This window comes from Pituophis catenifer, unplaced genomic scaffold (genome assembly GCF_029215685.1).
Source record: "Pituophis catenifer annectens isolate HBS135680 unplaced genomic scaffold, rPitCat1.0.hap2 SCAF_6, whole genome shotgun sequence".
In the NCBI taxonomy this organism is placed as follows: Eukaryota; Metazoa; Chordata; class Lepidosauria; order Squamata; family Colubridae; genus Pituophis; species Pituophis catenifer.
In genome coordinates, this window is record NW_027256886.1 from 61,423,694 (window position 1) to 61,442,456 (window position 18,763).

General features: G+C 36.2%; 1 protein-coding gene across 1 annotated transcript; it reads right to left on the minus strand.

Annotated features, from left to right (window-relative positions):
• Positions 1-1,899: 1,899 nt before the first annotated feature.
• Positions 1,900-18,067, minus strand: CUNH10orf143 (chromosome unknown C10orf143 homolog). The gene is made up of 4 exons (XM_070945359.1): positions 17,942-18,067; positions 6,658-6,822; positions 6,477-6,542; positions 1,900-4,878 (listed from the first exon to the last, which is right to left on the minus strand). The coding sequence occupies exons 1-4, from the start codon at positions 18,005-18,007 to the stop codon at positions 4,849-4,851; spliced, it is 327 nt and encodes a 108-aa protein (XP_070801460.1). The 5' UTR covers positions 18,008-18,067; the 3' UTR covers positions 1,900-4,848.
• Positions 18,068-18,763: the final 696 nt, after the last annotated feature.

Genomic DNA, 18,763 nt, shown 5'->3' on the forward strand with positions numbered 1-18,763 from the left:
CCACGCCCATCCAGCTGGTCATTAGGTAGATCATATTAGTGGTCTGCGGGATTTAAAATTATGAATTTAGTGGTCCCTGAGGTTCGAAAGGTTGGTGACCCCTGAACTAGAAGACCTCCAATGTCACTTCCAACACTGTTATGTTATTTTGTTTTGTTATTGTTATATAATCCACTATAGTACGATATTTGAGATATTTGCTACCACATTTCCCACATTCTACTTATTTAAATAATATATTCATTGTTGATGTTTATCTATAAAAAGTATTCAGGCCTAATTTGAAACTAAAGTGAAAGTTATATCCGCCTGATTCATTTTTGTTGCGTATCTAACGTAGAATGTGTGATACTGTATGTTATAAAGTGCAACTATTTAATATTTGGTTATGATAAATAGGAGCTAAAGTATTTTTACAAGGCACACCTGGTCACAAATGTGAGGTAGGGATACTACTTCAAAAGAGAAAAAGGACCACCAAGTAGTAGATTGACCAAGCAAATTCAGAATATAGTAATGTAATGAATACTAAAAAGACAAAGTCTTAAATTCTGGGGGAAAAGAGCCTTGAGGTCAAACTATGAACTCCAGGGATTCTTCTATAGGTCAATTGCTGAAGAAATAGGTTGTGGAATGCAGATTGAGAAAGTCTAGAAAGAAATTAAGAAATGAAAACAAACTTGGAGAAGTCTGAGAATCAAGCGGTCTGTAATGAAACTTGAGCTTTGAGTTTTGAACAGACCTCTTTGCAAGTAAGGTTAGATTCAGAAATCTGCCTTTTTTTTACATTTCCCTGAAATGTTTGTTTTCTTTTTGAATAAATGCAAGTTGCTGAATATATACTATCTATATCATCTTGTCTCTATTTTTCACATTATAGATGAATGCTTACATGTCAGGGGAGGAATATTTCCTCATTTGGTGGTGGTGGGGGGATCTTTTGTCCTACTGAGCCTTCCTGAGAGCAATCCTCTCATGGTTTATATTTCACCAGAGTTCAAGAAGAAGTAGTTTGGGAATATGCAGACATCCTTCTTGCACTTTAAAAGCTCCCATCCTTAATTTGGCATACGCTTTTGTGGATTACAACCCACAATGGATGCATGAAATGTTATCTCCCTATTAACATGTGTATAGTCATCCCAAACGGGTGGGGAATGAAGGATGGAATAGTACCCTGTTTCCCCGAAAATAAGACATCCCCTGATAATAAGCCCAATCGGGCTTTTGAGCGCATGCCCTAAAATAAGCCTCCCCCCGAAAATAAGCCCTCCCCAAAAATATTTAAACACAGAGCTGGAAATCAGGTAAGATAGCAAGAGAAGCCTTATCTTGCTGCATGCGCCTCAAAATAATAAGACCTCCCCGAAAATAAGGCCAAGCATTTATTTGGGGGTTTAAAAAATATAAGACATGGTCTTATTATCAGGGAAACACGGTAACATGACATCACGTTGAAAATTGTTTCATTTATTTACTTGTGCCTGACATCATGGCACAAGTGCAAAAGGCCAGGGTTTGCATCAATAGATTTCACCTTTTATGTGACTGCAATCTGTACCAGATACTCATGCAGTAGGAGAAAGTGTCAAACTGGATTGCAAAATATACAATCTATGAGAATTACATCAGATCATAAATACATGGAAACATTTAAGGAACCGTGATCTTTGTTCAAAATAAAACTATTTGGTAACAGAAACATTTCAATATTAGTAATTGAAGCAACATATATAGTTGAACTGGAAGCCATCATCATGGGACAAACTGGAAGTGACAGCTCTACCATATGATAGCTTATATTTGAAATTTCACATAAGAATTTTCCTATTAAATCACTAATGATGAGCACTTTTCAAATGTAAAGAATGTCAAGTTCTCAATTACACAGCAAACTAGTCTTCTAAATTCTATTTTATTTATTTCTGAGGAAATAAATGAAAGGAGAACATGAAATACAATTTACCTGGGCAGACTTGGAAGATAAATTTTAGAAAGGTAAAATAAATTTTTATTACACATTAACAGATCTTTTAAAAACATAATTGTCAGCCTTAACAGCAAATATGCTATTTAATACTCCAGCTTAAAAAAATAAATTATAATTTACTAAATACAAAGTTTTAAAATTATGCAACAAAATGTAAATTGCTGTGTCAATTTCTTTGTTTTACATTCAGGAAAGTAGCATTCTTAGATTTTATATACAAAAAATATTACAATGTATCTATATTTTTAATTATTCTATTATAAAATGAAAAAGTGGTTAACATTTCTCAAAACAATTCTGTGGTTATAATATTTTTGTCCAATTTGATTTGGAGACAAAACTTATACTTAGTTTGAGGGCAAAAATCCCAAATGTTTATTCAATGTAAGGTTTAAAAGGTATGATGTACAATATAAAATTGTATTTCCCCACTGAATACTTGCCAATATAAATATTCTAGGATCTCTTAGTTTAAAAAAGTCTAAGAGTCTTTGAGTTATGAATATAATGGAACCTGCCAATTAAATTCGTAACCTGAGGATTCATTGGAGTGAATCGCATAAAATAAACATGATCACTCTCTGCTTTCGCAGGGAGTGCACATGAGGGGTGGGGAAGTCATGCAACCACCACAAATAGATACCAGTTGCCAAGTGTCCAAATTTTGATCATGTGACCACGGGAATGCTGCAATGGTCGTAAGAGTGAAAAACAGGAATAAGTCACTTTTTACAGTACCATTGTAATTTCGGTTACTAAACAAATAGTTATAAATGGAGGATGACATGCATGTGTTTAAAACCTGCTTCTACAGAGCAAAATCAACCTTGGGTTATACTAAAAAGTATACAATAAATCATACATATAACTGAATAAAAGTCTAGGAAGTCTTCCAATATACATACAAACAACAACTTCAGATTTGTGAATGGCACTCCTACATTTATTTTCCAGTAAGTGGTGGGAGACATAAAGGAAGACAGATTTACCTGTCATCCTCTTTGCCACCTATGTTTCATAATCTATATGGAGATAATGTTGGAATAAGAAAATGCAGAATCTAATGAATGATTCATGTAAGCTTCAGCCCTAAATTTAAAGGCAATGATTACATGGATGGAATCTACAAAATGCTAGATTCTATATAATAGTCTTACACTACAGCCAATGTTGCCAATATCAGATGGGCCTGGTGAGATGGGATGCAACTTGTCAAAAATCCTGTGAGATTTAAGGAAGTCTCTCCTAACACATTTAATGTATTTATTGTCCAATGCAGTTAGACTCTGGGCAACTTGTAGAATATGTATTAAAATATTATAATAATATCTAAACAATAAACAAATACTGTATGCTAAAACTAAATCAGCAGCTTTGGAATCAATCGTCCCAAATGAAGGCTTTATAACTCCCTGGCAGGTTGTAAGAGTGAAGGTCATCCTTACTTTTGTAGGTAAAGTATTACATAGAGAAGACGAACCCTGACAATTTGTTCATTGAGACTCTTTCAGAGATAAGGGTCCATCAGAATGCAGTCATAGGTCTCTTCAAGCTGCTGATTTGGAAACTGCTTTGTTGATAACATTCTGAAGGAATAAATGAAATATCTCAGTCTCTGGATTGCAAAGGCATAACTGTTTTGTGGTGGAACAGAAGAGAATTGTACTCCCTTTCCTTAATTATATTCTTAATAGTTTATTCATAACTATATTACAATCACGAGCAAAAAGTATTTAATTGAACTGCAAAGTCAGAAGGAGCAATAAACCATTGGTAGTTTAATTCACCAGGTTTCAGTTGCTAAATATTTCAGCTAAAATACATAAAATCATATGACAGAACTTTTATTTAAATTCTGATATTACATTACAGTGCTGGCATTATTTATACATTTTTGTTAATTCACTTAGCAGAAAAATATATTATTTTTAAAAGGTCCTAATGTTTTAATATAAAGTGCTTCCATAAACTTTGTTATTAGAAGTAGGTCTATGTCTTCTTGCTGTAATGCTGAATTACAAATACATCCATGAAAATGTACCAGATGTATACTTTTTAAAAATTGTTTTAAAAGTAATTGATTTAATCTTGCATTTTAAAATAATTTGAACCTCAAGGGCATTTTATGACATAGTCAGCAAATATGCAGATTAAAATAAGGTTTACTTGCAGCAACCAAAGAACTGCAAGCAATTCATTTGACTCATTTTTTATTTCATGTAAAAAAGAAATAGTTCTTATCTTAACATTTTGTTTTTTGTCACTCAGGATTGATTCAGCCAGCAAGAATCTATCCCAATTTATTGCTCCCCAGGTGAGTTAATTCTAAAGTTCCCCAGTCCCCCTTTCCCTAGAATTTGTGGGATTGTATTAGAAAGTAGTTTCCACTTGGTGGAAGTGCACAGAATATTGCTAATCAGCAAAATTTAATTTCTTTGATATTGTTTTAAGATTGGGAGAATAGATCTCTATTTGAAACAGATGTTTACTGCTGACCATTACTGTCAAGATTCATTTAGAAACAACACACATTTTGGGTGTTCAATGCAAGATGTACCAGTGAAAATAATGCAATTAAGAATTTATATTCAGGAAAATATGCTGCTAGTAATACATGATACGTATGTATTAGAAGTGGAGAACTTTTTTTTTTCTAAACAATAGATAATATAGAATATTAAAAAACAAATCAAACTGGGATTCTACTGAAAATACTTTTAAAAATATTACTTATTTACTTCTTTTTTACACCTATAAGAATTTTTAAGAGAAGTAGAGAAAATATTAGCAGCTCAAGCTTATCATACATAAATTTGATAAGCTTGAGCTTATCCTCTGTATCAATGTCCTTTGATCTTCTATAAACCCATCATGTGACCAAAGTGTCCCTGTAATGAAAAACAAATTGTATTAATTGAAAGCAAGGTTTGTTATTCAGATAAGTTTTCTATCACAATAAAGATAGAGAAGAAATGTACTGCAGTAAGATTTGCAGTTTTGTCAAAGTTGGAAGGTTATAAATACTACACTAAAAAAAAGAATCATGTTGCTGGCAGCCAGATACTAACTAGAGCTCGACATGTTCATTCAAATAAAGGCTGAACTGACATCCAGCATGAATTGCTGAATAAACCAAGTTGGTTGGATTAATTTATCACATGGATATACAAAGCAAGCTTATAGCCTACAATGGTTGGTTCTATATAATTCACTATTAAAATCAAATAGGTCATATTAAATCTTAGCACAATGTGTGAACTCCAATGCAATTTCCAAAAATCCTATGTTTTCTGAATTGAATCTGCAGTATTTTTTTCTTTCTTTTAAAGAACTAATAATGGCTTTGTTAAATGCACAATGTCCAGCTTTCTTTCAAAGAAGGGCCAGGAAGGCAAAATGTGAATACAACTAAAGTAGCTATACTCCATTTTCAATTCTGGTAACAAGAGTAGTAGCTCTCTCAGCTACTATTTATGAAAACATGTTCCATGAAATGATATAAGCCTTCTTTAAAGTACAGTATTTAAGCAAAGAGATACCACTTCAGCTTCTCAAATGTTTCATAAGTTTATGGCTAATGAATGTTAGAAACATAATGCAGCCAACCTATCCTAAGATAAAAGGCGTATCAACTTTTAATTAAAAACCATTGCCTCCTTTGTCAAGAAATCACTGTGGATTATATGAAGGAGAACCTACTTCAAATATTACATAGAAACAAAATAAAACATTTACTAATACTTAATTTTCCCATTTATCAAATTTGTTCATAAATAATTCTGTTTTCACTGGCTTTCATAGTATTGGAATATGAAAGGAGATTTCAACTCTAAGGGTTAGTGTAGTTTAATGAAAACAAGTTAAAAATCACACCCTTATTTACTTTGTTTTAATTGTTTATTTCCTTAGGTTTGCTCTGACCAATTGTACTGTCTTAATTTTTTTTTAAAAAAATCCACAACTGGGAATATTAAAGTATTTGGAAATTTGCACTAAGAATTTTGGCTTGGAGGAATATCATCTTCCTTGGGTTGAAAGCAACTCTGCTTAACCTCAGAACTGTAGTTGAATTAAGTTATGTCTTAGATTGAAGGTATCAAAGAATAATATGCACTTCTCCCCCCCTCCAGTGTTGTAGAAATACTTCTAAAATCTCTTTGTAAATCTCAAATGTTTCCAAACAGGAATAGAGTAATACATGCCTTAACTTGCATTGAGATTAATTTAGGTGAATGAATTCTGCTTTCTAGAGTGTGTTTGAAAAACGAGCCTGCATTCCCTATATTTTCAACCTAATGCAGGAAACATATTAGTTTGAACTCTGCTAGCATACCAAGAAAAAGCTAAATCAATCTGCTGCTTTTATTTACATGCTTTATCCCTGAGAAATGTAATTGCTGTTTTTTTTATTAACCTTATGTTTTATGGCTCTAATATTTAAGAACAAGCCTATCTTATGTCACAGTAAGAGGGTTAATATACTTACAGATTCACCAGCAATACATCTTGGACACGGCTGGGCAGTAGCTTTGGCTTCATTATCCGTAAATATCTGATTAATAAGCACATATATACAGATTTCTCAAAACAAGGTAAAAATCACTATTTGACCTCTTTGTTATAAAACAGTGAACCTAATAGCATAGATCCCAGCTTATAAAGCATACCATATAACTTGGTTTCTCCTTCATAATCTGAGGACTGAACAATTCAGTGAGATCATTCTCCTTCAAATTCCACTTCACAGCCCAGTAATCCGTAAAACAGTTGCTTAATGGATGGCAGGGATTGATTGCCTGTGGAACAGTCTCCAAATTTTTGCACACTCGTTTCTGTGAAAAGAAAAAGAAATTAAGTCTAAGGGCTTTTCCCATATGCTTGTTATACATGCATCTTGGCCAAAGTGGCTGGTTCTTGAGAAATCATGATTCTGTCTCTATTGCAACCAAAAATTATTGCATGACCATGAGCAATCGATGGTCATTGTTCTTACTTGAGAAATGATACATCTCACTATTATAAGAAGACTGCAAAATATTTCTGTATTAAGATACAAAAAAATAGACATCATATTGTCAGGCACAAAAGTTCACACTAATTTTCAATTAAACTGATTTATTGCTCATATGCACAGGAATCTAGTCAACAACACTATTTTGATGCTAGATAAGGGTTAAGAGAATTTAAGTGGGGTTGGACTTAACACTGCTTGTGGGAATTAGAGACTCTAGGCTAATTCCTCTTTTGACCCAACACCCAGGTTGTGCCACTCCTTCTCTTAACACATATTTACCTAACAAGGAAGCAAGTTTTTCCCCTAAACAATTACCTATGATTTTGAAGAAAGGTCATTTCATAAAATTAAAAGATGCTGTGAAAATGAGGAAACGGATGAGAGGTGTAGATGGCCAAAATTTAGAAGTGTTCATAGATGAACAGTTGCCAGTCTGGGGCTTCTTACCTAGAATTCCAACCCTTTTGGTAATACCCAATAATATTTCCTTTTTCTTTTGTGTGAATATCTCTACCCTTCTTAACCTAGTATTGTTTTCTCTCCTTCTTTCTCTATCCTTTTCTCCTTCATTTTGAGTCTATTAGAAGGGGAAGGAATGTATACATGTAAACTTATGCAATTTTGGGTTTGGGAGTGATGCTTTGGTAGGCTAAAAAATAAAACAAAAAAGAGTATTTCCAGTGGTAAACACATCCTGAATGAGATAAACATTATGGCTGAATTGGTGGCTAGATATTGGACCTGACCACTGAAATCTCTCCTGGAAAAGGAGAGACTAAGATCATCCATATGTACTTTGGACACTTGCTATTTGTGACTAGATGGCAGGAACTGACATTCCTGAGGTTGATTGTGTGTCAAACAACTGGGACTTGAGGGATTTCATCAAGCTCAGGAGTATAATGTAGCCTCTAAGGATTTTATGTTAAATCGATCCTCATTTCTTAGTAACTATTGGGATTAATTTTTATTGTTTTTTTAAATATTGAAATATTGGAACAGCAGGTTTTACAGTATTCACTGGGTGAATCCCCTTCAATTCATAGTGAAAGGATTTGTAATTTATGAATTCAAAGGCTCAGAAAAAAATATCTTTTTGGAGTAAACAGAAAAGGAGTGATTAGATCTTGGAAAGATTTAAATTGTCTAAAGATTCAGATAGATGTGAAATAGGATTTAAAACTCCCTGCAAAAATAAAAATGTAAGATGGATCTTGAAGTTTTGGACACTAGAGGGAACCAGAAAGAACTAAGGATTGTGTTTAAAGAAGAAACACAAATTATTTGCCCATAATAGAACACAATATTTTAACATTAGATGTAATTAAGGACATATGGGAATAATAGAAAGAATTTTAAAAATATCTGTCATTATAGATAAATGGATTGTAATTTTTGTGGAAGAGGAATGAGTTTTATTTCATAAGACTGAAACTAGTTTAAATGTGGAATTGGAATTGAGAAGTTATAAGAATGATACAATATGCAAGCAGATAATAAACTGCTTATATAAATAAAATTGGACCATGCTTCCACAATTAAAAGGGACATTTTAATAGTAAACCAGAAGAGGAATATCCTGTAATGGATGTACAAAAGAGACCTGTTAAAAATTAAAATTTCTGCAACAAGAGCAAACATGAAAATAAATTAAACTCTAAGAAAGATCAGTTAAAATTTTCAAGGTTTTTCTGAGAAGAAAATAAAAAGAAAGAAAGAAGGAAAGAAAAGGAAGGAAGGAAGAGAAAGAAAGAAAGAAAGTAAAAGAAAGAAAGTAAGGGCATTATTTGTGGGGAATAAAGACTAAAATTTCAGGGAATAATGAGAAGGAATATAAAGTTGGCTTATTTGATCAAGGGTAAAGTAGATAGGTTGCTACAACTTACAACCATTAAAGGACTTTTGGCTGATCAGGACCAAACCAAAAGGTTTTAAGGATCTGTTTTCAGGTAAGAGATATTAATATACTTTGTATTTTATATCTTGATTAATTTATATCTTAATTATTTTATATCTTTGATTAACATTAATCTAGTTATGTGTTAAACCCTGATGGATTTTCATCAATTATGATTGAATGATGGAGTTTTGGTGGTTTCTTTGAACATAAGGGATGAGATATAGAAGGAAAAGAAAAAATGTTAACTTTTTTAAAAAATTAAGTTTAAAATAGATATTTTGTTATTTATGGTAACACTTAATGGACTTTTCCTGATTAAAACTGAATGTTGAGTTTCTAAAGTTGTTTATAAATAAGGAGATGAGATATGGAGTGAAGAGATATTTTTTCTTATTAAAGAAAGGCGATGAGCTGTTTTAAAAACACTAGTAACAAGCGGGAAGTTACTTCTTCATTTTTTCTTTTTTCTGTTCTCTATTAAATTTTTCTTTTTCTACTAGTTTTATCTGTATAAGTGTAATCGCTAATTAAATTAATATATAAGAATGATCAGCATATGATTTATTTTATAAACAGGCTTCCTTCATATATGCAGTTAATTTTAGTCAGTAGATATTGATTCAATACACACATTCCTAATCTTGCTTATAGTCAGATATATATGCCCACACATATATGTATATACACATATACAAATAATAAACATACATCTGACTGAGTGATATTCAGAAAGATTTCAGATGCAGTTTCCAGTCTAAGGCTGGCAAGATGGAGAAATTGGGGTTTGCAGAACATTATTGTTTGATTGTTGTCACCTTTCTTTTTCTTTATTGAAGGAATTATCTAAGATTCAGAGGTATTTTCTTTTTGGAGAATTATGATGCAGGTAACAGGTATTTAGAAAGGAACATAAAATACAAATAAAAACATTACATTATATAATGGATTTTGGAATCAAAATGATGTATTCTGATTTCTGCAGTTTTCTATTTTATAATAGGACAGAGATGGAAGATGCAGTAAGAACACGTTCGGATGAAGCTGATCACAAAATCCATAAAGTTCCATCCACAGTAACATCTGAACTGAACCTTTATACACCTTTATAATAAATGGTTTGAGTAGGATGCAAGAGAAAAAAGTTCTCTCTCTCCCTCTCTACTTTCATCAAGTCTTCCTGTATCTTCTGAAAATGGCTTCATGGTTCCTGTCTCAGGTTGACTGGACACTGGAACAGAAGTACTTTATTTTGCAAAAGATACACCTTTATAGAAATCAAGTTTTAAAAAATCTGTATATAAACAAAAATGAAATGAAATAGAATAGAATCCTGTTAAGTTAAAACAGAAGTGGATGAGCGCAAGAAGAATATCCTAGGGAAAAAGGCTGAAGCATGACTACTGTTGAAAATGAATCAGCATACATCTAGAGGAAGTGAATCAGAAACAAAATATGTATTATAGTAAGAGTGTACAAAATGTAATAATAAAAATCTGAGAAGACCCTCTGAAGACAGGCTGCTTTCCACTGGGAAAACATCCATCTCCTTTGTTCCTGGAGAATTTGTCCTTTATTAAAAGCTATAGCAGGCAAGTACAAGCAGCATAACTAGCAAGATGCATGAAAGGATAGATAAAAGAGAAAACTGATTTACTGCTATGCATTAGAAGAAATTTTCTCTTATCAAAAATAAAACCAGGCTATTGCTTTGGGTCTAAAGCACTTATGATCAGAGACAGGAATTTAGCATACAGAGTAGCTGGTTATGAATGCTACACTAATGCAAGCAGAACCTGCAGAGTTTCTATAGAGACTCCCAAATTATTCTGATATTTGAAGGCATCAGAAACATCTCGAGGAACTGAAAAAACAGACCTGTGTAGAATTCTGATTGTGGAGACGGCATTAATAACTCATACCTAGCATGTCTGTGGCAAGGCCCAATGGGTCAGAGAGCTATGGAGACCTTCACATTGAATTTCATAAAAGTGATGCATAAATGTGGCAACCTCATTCTTCTGCAGTTGAAAAGTCCAAATATATTAGGAAGGATTATGCTATCGAGCAAAGTTTAGGTTAAAATGATTATAATAGCATCTCATATGATTATTAATGGTATGTGTGTTTTGTGTGTGTGTGTGCGCATACACACACATACTGTACACATTCTGAACAGGAAATGGATTTTTGCTTTCTGCAATCAGTAGAAGAATAAAACTTGGAAATTGCACGAGTTTCATGATATGTATACCATGATCACAAGGAATAACAACTTATCATTTGGAGGCATATGCTTTAGGTAATATTAACTGCAGCTTTAAACTACAACATAAAGGCACCTTTAATATTATTATCCCTCTTGCTTTTAATATTCTGCTTACAGCCTCTCATGTTCTGTTCAATATGAACAAAATTTAGGATAATTATTGTGGTTTTCCTGTTGAGCAAGGTTACATTGTTTCCTTTGTGATTGTACTTGAACTTCTATCACCATCAGCTACAGCAAGCAAGCTCACTATTTTCAGACAATGAGTGCTGTTCTCCAACAATGAGTGGTCTTTTCACAGTCCTCCTATAGGAGAGTGTGCAATTTTCCTTTTAAATGCAGCTGTTTTTCCATATACAATGCATGGAGGTATACATGGCATTAGGTTTGAGGATGAAACATCCACCAAGGACAAACCAAAGGCCAAAAAAAAGATGGTATAGCAAAAGTTAACACTTTCACTAAATAAAACAAATTTCTGTAAACTCCCAATTTCTCATTCTGGGTTGCTTTATCCATAATACTGTAGGAATTTGGGACAACATGCACAATTGAGTTAAATCTAAGAAGACATAATACTTGACTTGCAACCATTTGTTTGGTGACTGACTGAAGTTGCAACAACACTAAAAAAAAAAGTGAATTATGACTGGTTTTCACCCTTATGACAGTTGTAGCCTCTCCATGGTCACATGTTCAAAATTCAAGCACTTGGCAACTGGCATGTATTTACAACAGTTGTGTTGTCCCAGGGTCATATGATCACTGTTTATAACCATCCCAACTGGCTTCGGACAAACAAAGTCAATGGAAGAAGCCAGATTCACTTAACAGCTGCATGATTCATTTAACAGTTGCAGCGATTTGTTTAACAACTGTGGCAAAAAAAAAAAGGAGGGGGAGAACACAGCTCATTTAACAACTGTCTTGCTTAGCAAAGGAAATTTTGGGTTCAATTGTGGTCGCAAGTCTAAGACCACCTGTAGAGGAAATATAACTGTATATGCTTCAGAAAAATGGCAGTAGTTTTATCCTACATATTTTGCCTTAATTGGGATGTGTAGCAAGTTTTTTTCTAATGAGTTAGCCCCATAGCACATACTAGAGCCTGTATTATGGATTTCACACACAAATGCATTAATAAAATTAATGTTCTATGATTAATCCCGATTTTATATAAAACATAGTTTTATAGTAATATGGCAAAAATAAACACAAAAGATTATCTGGTATTGATACTGTTCTTAGTTAAATTTCAGCTCTGCAAGGGCACTGAGATTCAATAATAGGTAGCTTAGAATATCTCAGTCATGTATCCTTGTTTAAACTCCAGGAAATGTTCTATATTGCTGCATACAATGGAGCATATGCTGAAGTTCAATACTCGGTTATTGATAACTGCTGACAGACATTGTCTATTCTTGTTATTTGTAGAAACCTTGGAAAAAAACACCGTGTTTTCTTTGATCTTAGCGTGATATCTTTTGCAATACAATTTGAATCAAGAGAAGGCTGGGCTAGGTAACTTATGCTTGTCGACTGGTATGGCTGCATGTTCATTTGGCTGAGAGCACTTCCTTAGCTAAGTATATCAGTGGGATAAGAATTAAAGGAGACACCAATTACCATCTCTGATCTCAAAAGCTGCAGATAAGACCAATCACCCCTTAAGGGTGATATTAAAACTCACTCTACTGAATATAAAGCATTAAAGTAGATGGCCTTTAGACAGACAAGGAAAATGAGGATGGCATTAGCTTGCATTATTCTGATCAACCGCGCCAACAAATCCAATCCTCCGTAGAAATGCTATTAGTGTCAGCCCTCTCCACCCCCCCCCCAAAAAAAAAAAAGGGAGAGGAGGGAAAAGGCTTTGTATAAAGTCCCTGAAGGAAAAGAAGCAACTAATGTCATTAATGTGTTAACAGCCTCTGGTCACTTAACAGAGTAGTTTTAATAGGCTCTAGAGGGGAAACATGTCCAGCCCTTTTCAGCCAAAGGGTAGGTTAGAGCTGTGTGTGGGTTTTGAAGATAGTGGGTTAAGTTCCTGGGGGATTTGCCTGCCTTGTTATATATTTGCAAATGTACTTTTAATAAAGCAAATGATGGCTAACTACAATTAAGTACCAAAGGTGGCTCTTTTAACAAGCACATGCCATTGCACTGATAGGTTTAATTACATTATAAAGCTCACTGGAAAACACTTCAGGAAAAAGATATAGGGGCATCACCGTTCGCAACATTAGCATATAACAAGTCACTAGTGATTTCACTTTCCTGTCATAAGTTTGCTCCTGCATTTGAATTCTGAATTACATTTCAAGTCTCTTAAAAATAGATTTTTCCTGTAAACCCCCCCCCACCCCGTTACAAATCTCTTTACGAGAGTTTTTTTCCCCTCCTATAATAAAAGTACTATGAAATCGCCAAAGGTCTAGGCTCAGCACTGTTTAATTATTAACACTAGAGGGCTAAAAGAAAAGGTAATATCGAACAATTGAATTCTTAGAAATATGAAGCCAAGTTTTATTTTAAAAATGAAATGATATTTTCAGGTAGATGTTTTGCTTACAAAAAAAAAAAAAAAAAAGATGGCCAACTGCTGTTGACTTTTAAGGGATGACATTTAGGACAGTTCTCATTGTACTGTAGGTTTCTCCTTAGCTATGAGGGAAAAACACATTAGCATAGGAGAATGCAATGAATATTATTACCAAGGAGTGTAGTACTCCACCTCCTCAGGCTTCTAAATGCCTTTATAAATAGATTGATTCATTGATTGATTGATTGATTGATTGGTTCAATTTATATGCCGCCCTTCTCCGGAGACTCAGGGCGGCTTACAGTGCCTTCATACTTTTGTATATACTTGCTTAGTAGGGCTTTCGGGGCCCCCTAAGCAGTGTTCCTTTTTATACAAAATCAGCTTATTGCCCCCACAATCCGGGTCCTCATTTTACCTACCTCGGAAGGATGGAAGGCTGAGTCAACCTTGAGCCTGGTGAGATTTGAACTTGCAGTAACTGCAGGCAGCTGGTGCTACTTAACAGCACTTTAATCTGCTGCGCCACCAAGGCTCTTACAAAATTGTACTGCCTGTCTTCTCCTCCTGTAATGGCGTGTAGGTGTGACCTTGGGAGAGAGAAGGAAGATCCACGGACAAGGAAACAGCCTGGTAAGAGATGGTTCAGTCTGCAGGTAGGTGATAAGCATGATAAGCGTTTATGAAGGGACCTTCCCTAGTTTCTTGGGAACTAAAAATAGAGGAGAGGAGAAATACTTTCAGTCTTGTAGAATTGATGGCAGCTCTGTCAGGTATTCCAGATAAGAATAACAGAGTAACAGAGTTGGAATGGACCTTGTAAATCTAGTCTAACCCCTTGCTCAAGAAGGAAACCCTATACCACTTCAGACAAATGGCTGGCCAGTCTATTCTTAAAAGTCTCCATTTGAGACTGGACAGCCATTTGTCCAGTGTTGGAGCACTTCTGCAGGAAGCTGTTCCACTGATTAATTGTTCTATCAAGAAATTTCTCCTTAGTTCTAGGACGCTTCTCTCCTTGATTAGTTTCCATCCATTGCTTCTTGTCCTGCCTTCAGGTGCTTTGGAGAATAGCTTGACTCCCTCTTCTTTGTGACAGCCCCTTAGATATTGGAACACTACTATCATGTCACCCCTAGTCCTTCTTTTCATTAAACTAGACATACCAATTCCTGTAACCATTCTTCATGTTTTTAGATTCCAGTCCCGAATCATCTTTGTTGCTCTTTCCAGAGCCTCAACATCTTTTTTATATTGTGGCAACTAAAACTGGATGCAGTATTCCAAGGGTGATCTTACCAAGGTATTATAAAGTGGTGCTAACACTTCATGTGATCTTGATTATATCCTGTTAATGCAGTCTAGGACTGCATAGGCTTTTTGGGCAGCTGCAGTACACTGCTGGCTCATATTTAACTGATTGTCCACTAGGACTTCAAGATCCTTCTCACAGTTACTACTATAGAGCAGAATCTTGCCAGGCTGAAAGTAATTCTCCCTTTCTCTCCTTTTAGTTTACAGAAATCCAGGGAGGGTCCCTTCTGAAATGCTTCTCATGTGTTCTCCCCATCTGTGTACATGTAGTCCTCGATTTACAACCACATTTCTTTTGCTAAGTGAGTCATTGGTTAAGTGAATTTTTGCCCCATTTTACAACCTTTCTTGCCACACTTATTAAATAAATCATTGCCGTTCTTAAGTTATTAACATGGTTGTTAAGTGAATGCTCATTGACTTTGTTTGTCAGGTCAAAAAAGGGGATTACATAATCCTGGAACACTGCAAACATAATAAATATGGGTCAGTTGCCAAGCATCAGAATATTGATCACATGACCATGGGGATGCTGCAATAAGTGTGAAAAATGGTCAGGAGTCACTTTTTCAGTGCCATTGTAACTTTGGTCAATAAATGAACTGTTGTAAGTTGAGGACTACTTGCACTGACCTGCCTCTTATCAGAATATTGCCTAACTTGTGGGTCCTCCTCTGTTTCCCAAGGTTATTCCCACATACCATTATATTTCTCCACCATCCTGTTCTCGGGATAAGAGAGGAAGGTGATTTTATAGTTTAATGTTTCAAATTACAAACAAAAATCTTAGATGCCAGCTACCTGGATATTTTTCCAGCCCCAGGCAATATTTTTAAGTGCACACAATCTATTCTGCCTCTCCCCATCCTTTTAGCTTTCCACCTGATTCTGTACTTCTGAACCAGCAAAGAGTTATGCCAGTAGCATCTGCGGTGTAAATTTATAACTGAGTGATGGTTTCTGACATTTATGTATATACAAGCTGCTACATCTTTCTCCATTCTCCCTTCCATGACAGCTCATGAAATTTCCTTGTCAGAATCTGCTATTTTCTTGCAAGAGTGGCACAGCCTGATGGATGAGAGGACCCTCCAGGAAAGGAAGGTGATGTAGAATCGTTTGAAGATTTTGAAGAAGCACTAAAAGTATCTGTCAAAGATACTTTAGATTTACAAATACTAGAACTGGTCCATGAGGCTGAAGTTTATGGCCCAGACCTGAGTTTTAAAATAATTGCTTTGGAATTCACAAGGGTCAGAAGAAAAAGCTTGGAGCAGAACTTAGAATATACTCTTACCGATCTTATATTTGCAAACAGCTATTATTAGCTTTCATGATAAAAGTCTAAGAAATGTCTTTTTTCAATTGCATTTTTAGCGCTCTCTCTCTCTCTTGCTCTCTTTTGAGAAAATATGGAATATTGGGAAAATTTTCCCTATGTAGTATTGTCCAGATATGGTGGGCTACAATTCCCAATATTCTTTATCAGTTGGCTTGGGATTCTAGGAGCTGTACTCCAATGAATCTAGAAAATATGAAGATTGAGTAGAGAAAGCTGTACTATATTAAGAGTTTTAATTAAAGTCTGCATTTGTCTTACTGGTTGTGAAACCAGTATGTGGGGTAATTCTGGTTCCCATGGCTAGCGATCACTACAATTTTGGCAGCCTGGATCTGGTAGCCTCCCTCAAAATGCCAAATTGCACATAGACCTCATGCTGAGCAGCACTAGCTACAGCAAGGAAATTTGAGTAGCCCAAAATGATTTGCTTTCTTTTCAATCAACAAGAAACTCAATGCTGATCTGATCCCCTTCCAGCAAAATAATGTATTACCGTATTTTAATTATTATTTCCTGGTTTGCATTAGGCTACCAGAGTTCTCCAGCTAAGCTCATCCTCTAGTGTCTGAGGCTCAAAATGGGGATCAGGAGACCTCTGAGGAGATTCACTGCCACATTTTGGTACATTGGGGGTGCATGTCTGGGTTCTCCTAACCTGCTTCTCTCCTGTGAATCTAAAGGAAAATCTCAGGAATGAGGGAGACAAGAAAGCAACCACAACACTTTTTGAGCCCTGTGCCCTCTAAACTGTTCCCAACTTCTCCTCTTCTCCTTAACCTCATCAGAGGTCATTCGCAATCGAAGGACGAGGTCATATTTAAAACAGAGGAAAAGAACCACATAAAATTCTCCCAAGGAACAGCAACCCACCCCACAGGAGCCGGTTATGAAACAACGGAGAAGTCTGAGAAGAAAAGAAAGAAAGAAAGAAAGAAAGAAAGAAAGAAAGAAAGAAAGAAAGAAAGAAAGAAAGAAAGAAAGAAAGAAAGAAAGAAAGAAAGAAAGAAAGGGCTGAAATATTCCAGCTGGTCAGATCTGCAAGCCAGACCCACTGTTACTTTGGATTAAGACCAATTCAAGATACGACGCGATGCATTACGACTTTAAGAAGAAGTGCATGATAAAGAGGAGGAGGAGGGAGAGAAGTTAACTTGCCAAGAACGTCTTGTCACCCTTCTGAAATCCAACCGCAGCTACAGTAAAAGTTTGGATTAAGGCGGAAGCGAGCGGCCCCCCCACCCCACCCCATGAATTTTATTTCCCTTTTCCCATCATATTCCTTTCCCCGCAGTTCTTTCCTCTTCGTCTCCCGTCGGCCAAATTTAGGAGGGCAACCCGTCAACGTGCAGCCGGCTTGCTTTCAGCACCACCGTTCCTCCAGCGCTTTGCAAAAGAGAGAAGGCGCAGTCAAGTGAGGGCAAAGCGGCTGAAAGGACGGGTCGTTGTAGCGTCAGGGACTCGACAGCGCATGTTCAGTGTCACTGCCACCCGTTTTTTTCAGGCAGGTCGGGCGGCTGGCCTGGCAACGGCGCTGGCTTGCGCAGTCCTAAAACGCCGAGCGGGATGGACTTACGCGCTCGGGCTGAGGGGCGCAGAAGTCCTCCGGCCGGCTTCGCCGCCGCTCCTCCAGCAAGTTCATGGAGGCCCGGCCCAGGCGGGCAATCCACCTCCGTCCGCGCTTAAGCTCGCTGGGCCGCTATTCAGGGGACTTCGCGCCCGGCACTCCGCCCCCTCTTCTCGATAGCCAATCCTCTTAATTTAGCCGCGGAAGGCAAAGACTCCGTTGCCCGCGCTGCTTTTGCTTAGAGTGGAAAGGCCCGACGGGCAGCCCGGGAGCTCTCCCGGGGGCAGTTCCGTAACACCCAGAAGTATCGGGGCTAGAAGCCCAGGACGCAACTCCGGGGCAAAATGGGACAACTTGCAGCAACTAAGTCGCCAGGGCCACCTTGCCTTCATCAGTTCGCTGCAGCCAATTCACAATGGCCAATTCATCACAAGACATCTCAGCACAGGACAATTCAGCAATTCCACTTTAATTATTTAAAATAATTAAAACATTTTGTCATTCACATATCATTTTGTGCCTCCTTTATTATCCTTTCTTCAATGATTCTGTTCCACCATTCCTTCCATAGAAGTGTAACTCTTGTCTCACATCCAGTTGTCCTGGGATGAGTTGGCCGCAATGAATTGGCCACTGCAAATTGGGTGCGATGAGTTGACCTAGACCCAACTTGGCACTCCAAGAAGTGAAGAGGCGGACTCTCAATATCTCTGGAGTTGTCGCCAATTATTAAGGAAAATTCTGGTTCATGCATCCCGCTAAAGTATGGTTTGTTTAACTGGCTTTTTGAATGCACTACCCATGGCTGGCTTCACATCGTGCAAGTGGTAT